Genomic DNA, 6,275 nt, shown 5'->3' with positions numbered 1-6,275 from the left:
GGTGCCGGAAACTGAACCCATGTCCTCTGCAAGAGCAGCCAGTGCTCTTAACTCCTGAGCATCTTTCCAGTTCTTTTTTTTTTTAAAGATAGGGCCTCTACTCTGTGTAGCTGAGACTTGGCTTGTGATCCTCCCGTTTGGCCAGACAAGAGCTGTTTTTATTTGTCAGACTTCCCTGTGAGGAGTTGCATTCACAGCATGGATTTTACTTTGTTTCTCACACAGGCCATGGAGAGTAAACTGCTTGTTGGAGGGAAAAACATAGTAGATCATACAAATGAACAGCAGAAAATCCTGGAGCAGAAACGGCAGGAGATTGCAGAGCAGGTAACTTTGCATTCTTGTGTGGGGAGGAAGGAGTGGACTGACATGCACTGATGCCACAGAGCAGATGCCTCTGGTATGAAACCATCTTCAGAGGGAATGGAGAGGAGCTGTGCCAGCCTCATGTTGGCTGGAGACCAACTGGGAGCATCCAGATCTGTGTTCTTATGTAGACACAGTCTCTAGGGTAAGCTGATGAATTTTGTGATATCGCTCAGAAACGTCGAGAAAGAGAAATTCAGCAGCAAATGGAAAGTCGAGATGAGGAGACCTTGGAGCTTAAAGAGACATACAGCTCATTGCAGCAGGAGGTAGACATCAAGACCAAAAAGCTCAAAAAGGTAGGGAAGTCTGGAGTCCAGGCCTTGAGAGCTGGGGCTAGGGTGAGCTCTTTGTGCACAACCTCTCCTCACCTACTTCTTCCTTGGCTCTAGCTCTTTTCCAAGCTCCAGGCTGTGAAGGCTGAGATCCATGACCTCCAAGAAGAACATATCAAGGAGCGCCAAGAGTTGGAGCAGACTCAGAATGAGCTCACCAGGGAGCTGAAGCTCAAGTAAGTACTTGGCCCTGCATGGTTCCTTGCCACCTACTGAGTCAGTGGTCTCACTGGTCCTGCTGCCTGCTTCTCACCAGGTTCATCCTTGCCACCCTGCCGCGTCTTGCTTATTTCTGAGGAAGTCATTTTTCATCTGGCTGCATTCTGGGAGGTCAATACATGGTCTCCAAGTTCTCTTCTACCTTAGCTTCTGGCCTGGTCCCTGACTACTGATGAGAGGGAATCACTTATTAACTTCTTATTGTGAACTTTTTTCTGATCGATCTAACGAACATCTAAGTACTCATTAACCAGATTCAAACATACTTTTAATTTTAAGAACCACTGTTTTCAGGCTGGGCATGGTGGCCTTTAAAATCAGAACTTGGGAGGCAGAAGCAGCCAGTTCTCTGTGAGTTTGTGGCCAGCCTGATTCACAAAGTTCCAGGCTAGCCAGGGCTACATAGTGAGACACTGTATAAAACAAACAAACAAACAAACAAACAAACAAAACCAACCAACCAAAAAGTAAATAACCATTGTTCTTTGGACAACAGGGTTCTTTTTGATTTTTAATATGGGGTCTCATGTAGCCCAGGCTGGCCTCAAACTTGCCGCGTAGCCAAGAATGACCTTGAGCGGATGGTGTGTGCTACAATGCCTACTTTATGTGGTGCTGGAGATCAAATCCAAGGCCTTGTGCATGCTAGGTAAACACTCTACCAACTGAGCTATGTCACCAGACCCCTGAAGGTATATTTTAAAGCTCTATAGGTGATTGGGTGATAGAGGGTGTAGCAGCATATGCCTGCAATCTCAGCACTTGGGAGGCTGAGGCAGGAGGATCACAAGTTCTAGGCCAGCCCATGCTATACAGTGAGACCTTGTCTCAAAAACAAACATCATGCCTGACCTAGTGGTGTACTCCTTTAATTTGAGCAGAGAGGCAGGTGGATCTCGGTGCGTTCAAGACTGACTTGGTCTGCACAGTGAGTTGCAGGCCAGTTAGTGCTACATAGTGAGACTGTGTCTCAAAAACAAACAAAAACCAAAAAAGACACCCCCCCAACTGTACAAAGCAAAAATAAGAATAATAAAAACCCAACTCTGTGGGTGATAGTAGTGTTTCAACTAAAGAAGATCTCATCTGGATGGACTGTTTTATTAGGTATTGCAAAGTAATGTTTTCTTATCAGTCTTTCCACATCATAAGCTGGACTTTTTCCTTAAAGAGGAACTTTTCAAACAGATTCTTGAACTAACCAAATTTTAGATTTGGAAAGGAGTCATTAAAATTCTGTATGTGTGGGGCTGGTAGGATGGCTCCCACACACATGCTGTGGCACACATGCACATGCACACAACACTAATAAAATTTTTAAAAATTTACTCTGTGTATCTGTCTTCTTTGTAGGCATGTATTTCTAGAAAAAAAGATCAGAACAAGAACTATCAAAATAATGGTAGTTATCTCTGGATGCTGAAATTATGGATAACCATAGATTCACATTTTCTATGCATAAATAGAAGAATGTGTTATGAATAATAATTCCTGAAATGTCAAATAAAAGAAATTTACATGTCCCTAAATTGTTTCCCCCTCAAGAAAGTGATTCTCAAGTATACACTCTGTTCCTTAGTAACTTGCACCTCTGAGACATTTGTCCTGTGTCCATCCCATGGTAACATCCCTTTGGCATTGTTTGTCCTGAGGTCTTGGAAGAATGGAGGCAAAGATGGGGCCTGCCACCACCATAGAGATAGCCTAGCAGGTTCCAATCTCTAGTTTGACACTTTTTATTTTTTTTGAGACAGGATCTTGCTACGCTACCCCTTTGGGTAGCAGATGTTTACCCCTGGGTAAGTTGGGTGTCAGCCCTCCTACCTCTTCAGTCTCCTTACATTGTTACTCTGCTTATCCCGAGGAAAGAATGAGTTCTCCATAGTCCTGGGATAGACCTCTCTTAGCACCTGTCAGTGGTATAGTGTTACCTCTTTTTTTTTTGGTCTTTTTGAGATAGGGTCTACCTGTATAACTCCAGCTGGCCTGGAACTCCCTATGTAGACCAGGCTGGCCTCAAACTCAGCCTCCCAAGTGCCGAGATTAAAGGCATGCGCCACCGTGCCCAGCTTACTGTTACCACTTTACATCAGGCAGGGACCTGGTGCCATTTATCTCAGCTCTATGTATGATGCTTGTCTCATGGCACCTGCTTGGTAAATGTTGATGAATGACTTGACTCTTACCTAATTACCCCCCGTTCATATACCAGATAAGCAACACTCTAATCTGTTTTGCTGTGGTTTTGGAGAGAGGATATCACTGTAGCCCAGGCTGACCTCTTAGACACAAGTCAACCTCTGTCTCAGCTTCCCAGGTAGCTGGACTATAGGTATACACCATTGCCTGGCTGTGTCTGTTTTTCATCTGTATTCATCTGTGTGTATTCTTACAGGCACCTTATTATAGAAAACTTAATCCCTTTGGAAGAGAAGAATGAAATTATGAATAGATCCTTTTATGATGAAGAAGAGGATCATTGGAAATTACATCCTATAACCAAACTGGAGTAAGTCCCTGTTGACCTGAAGTGGGAAGACAGAAAGAATGTTAATAGATGGTATTTGTCCACTAGGGTGTGGGGAGAACTCATTGAAACTTAGAACCAATTGCATTTTTGACTTTGTGGCCGCCATAAGCCCATGAGGTAAAACCTGGTGCTAAGTGTGATTAAGAATTGGGAAAATTTGTCACCTGTGAACTACTTACAGCCTTTCCCACGATCCCAACTTTTCCCACACAGGTACATAAAATAAAATAAAAAATTTTTAAATTAATATTCTAATTCTGTAAATGTGTGGTGCGTATGTGCCCTTGTACGTGTGGGGGTGGGGTTTGCACATACCTGTGCTTGTGCACAAATGGAAGACAAAGGAAGCATTACTTTTTTGAGGTTGGGTCTCTCCCTAAGCCTGGAGCTCAATTTTTTGGCTATGCTGGCAGCCAGCAAACTCCAGTAATTCTCCTGCCTCTGTTTCCCACAGTGCTAGGGCTATAGGATAACAGTGGACCATGCCTAAATTGGCTGGTATGTGGATGATAGGATCCAAACTCAGGACCTCATGATTGCACAGTAAGCACTGTTAACTCTAGGCAATCTCTCCACCCTTCATAACTTATGTGTTTTTATCATTTATTGTGTATGTCCATATGTATGGGTGTGCACATGCCACAGCATGTGTGTGTTGGTCAGAAGACAACTTGCAGGACTTAAGTTCTGCCCTTTTTAAAAGTTTTTAAATTATTTTTATTTTATATTTATGAGTGTTTTACCTGCATGTATGTGAGTGCACCCGTGTCGTGCAGTGCCCACAGAGATCAGAAGAGAATGTTGGATAACCCCTGGAACTGGAGTTACAGTTGTTAGCTGTCATGTGGGTGCTGGAAATTGAACCCAGGTCCTCTGCAAGAGTAGCCAGTGCTCTAAACTGCTGAGCCATGTCTCCATCCCTAGTTCTGTCCTACCTTAGGGATCCCAGGGATCAAACTCAGGTTGTCAGTCCTGGCGTCAAGAGCCATCTCACCAGCTCTAAAGTACACTTTGCAATACCTGTCTTGTCTTTTTTACACAATCCCTTTTCAGCCCTCTTTCCCAAATAGTATCAAATTTCCAAGAAGATTGAGCTTTCGTACCAGCAGGATGCTTCACATTGACAATTATTGTCCCCTGGAGCACTCTGGGGTCCTGCCCAATAGAGTTTTTTTCCTTCCAGGTGTTAGGGATAGAATCAAAGGGCCATGTGAATGTTTAGGAAGTGCTAGATCACTGACCAGAATAGGTCGTGGGATCCCCTGGAACTAGAATTACAGGCGGTTGTCGATCTCTCACCCTGAGCACTCAAATCTGAACTCAGGTCCTCTGAAAGAGCAGTATGTGTTCATAACCTTTGAGCCATCTCTCCAGTCCCTGTCCTTCAGTTTTTGAGACAGGGTGTCACTATGCACTTCAGGCTGATTTTGAACTTCCAATCGTCCTACCTCTGTTGCCTTCCCAGTGCTGAGATGACAGGCATGCTATGCCACACTTGGTTTCATATTTTATTCAATCTTCACAACAAACCTGAACAGTGCCACTTACAGATATATTTTTCAGATGGAGAAACTGAGTCCTAAAGAGGTAAGAGACTGCCAGGCGTGGTGGTGCATGCCTTTGATCCCAGCACTTGGGAGGCAGAAGCAGGTGGATTTCTGTGAGTTCAAGGGTTCAAGGCCAGCCTGGTCTACATAGTGAGTTCTAGGACAGCTGGGGCTACAGGAAGACCCTGCCTCAAAAAAAAAAATTACCAGACTGTGAGTTCAAGGCCACCCTGGTTTACATAGTGAGTTCCAGGACAGCTGGGGCTACAGGGAGCCCTGTCTCAAAAAGGCCGGAAAAAAAAAAAAAAAAGGAGGAAAGAAACATTCATTGGATCACCTAGAGCTAAGTGATGGAATTGGGATTCAAAATTGTCTAGACCTAAAATTTCTGTTATATTTTATACCTGGAGCTGTGCTGTGCAATATGGTAACCATTAGCTACAGGTAATGAGCCAAACATGAATTAATTAATCAAACTAAGTAAGAAGGACTCAGTTCCTCAGTAGTATTGGTCTCGTTTTGGAACCCAAGTAGCCATATGTAGCTGGTGGCCACCAGATTTCACAGTGCAAGTGTAGAACTTTTCTACCATAGCAGTAAGATCTCTTGGGTAGCACTATTCTAGAATGTCAAAGAAAAAGGAAAACTTGATTTTGCCATGGTGTAACAACCCAGGTCAGGTTATTGATCAACTCTATAGGAAGTCTATCAGAAGTTCCTTTCTGTAGACAAGATCATAGTGAAGGCTGGGTGTGGTGGCATATGGCTTTAGTTCCAGCACTCAGGAGGTAGAGGCAGGTGATCTCTGAGTTCAAGGTCAGCCTGTCCTGCATAGCAAGTTCCAAGCCAACTAGGGCTACATAGTCTGATTCTTTCTTTTTAATTAATTAACTAAAAATCATAATAAAGCCAGCCATATGGAGCTGGAGAGACAGCTCAGAAAAACACTTGCTGCACAAGCATAAGAGCCTGAGTTCAGTTCCCAGCACCCACATAAAAAGCTGCATGGTAGCATGCACTTTCAATCCAGTGCTGGGGAGGATCCCTGGGACTCACTGGCCAGCCAGCCTGGTGAATGGGCAAGCCCCACGTCCCACTGAGACCACATCTCAAAAAGCAATGTGGGGCTGGTGAGATGGCTCAGCAGGTAAAAGTATTTGCCCCCAACTCTGATGACCTGAGTTTGATCTCTGGGACCCACTTGGTGGAAGGAGAGAACTGACTCCTGAAAGTTGTCCTCTAACGTCCACACTTGCATATGGTTTGTACACGTGTATA

General features: G+C 44.1%; 1 protein-coding gene across 1 annotated transcript; it reads left to right on the top strand.

The window, feature by feature from the left end:
* The first annotated feature begins 204 nt into the window (after positions 1 to 204).
* On the top strand, positions 205 to 3,655 carry LOC103748861 (kinesin-like protein KIF3B). The gene is made up of 4 exons (XM_008851643.3): positions 205 to 327; positions 543 to 665; positions 759 to 877; positions 3,316 to 3,655. Exons 1-4 carry the CDS (start codon positions 229 to 231, stop codon positions 3,431 to 3,433), a joined length of 459 nt encoding a protein of 152 aa, XP_008849865.1. The 5' UTR covers positions 205 to 228; the 3' UTR covers positions 3,434 to 3,655.
* The last annotated feature ends 2,620 nt before the right edge of the window (positions 3,656 to 6,275 follow it).

The sequence above is a fragment of the Nannospalax galili genome, unplaced genomic scaffold (genome assembly GCF_000622305.1).
Source record: "Nannospalax galili isolate Female #2095 unplaced genomic scaffold, S.galili_v1.0 scaffold2766, whole genome shotgun sequence".
NCBI lineage: Eukaryota > Metazoa > Chordata > Mammalia > Rodentia > Spalacidae > Nannospalax > Nannospalax galili.
This window is presented reverse-complemented; position numbering and strand designations above follow the sequence as displayed.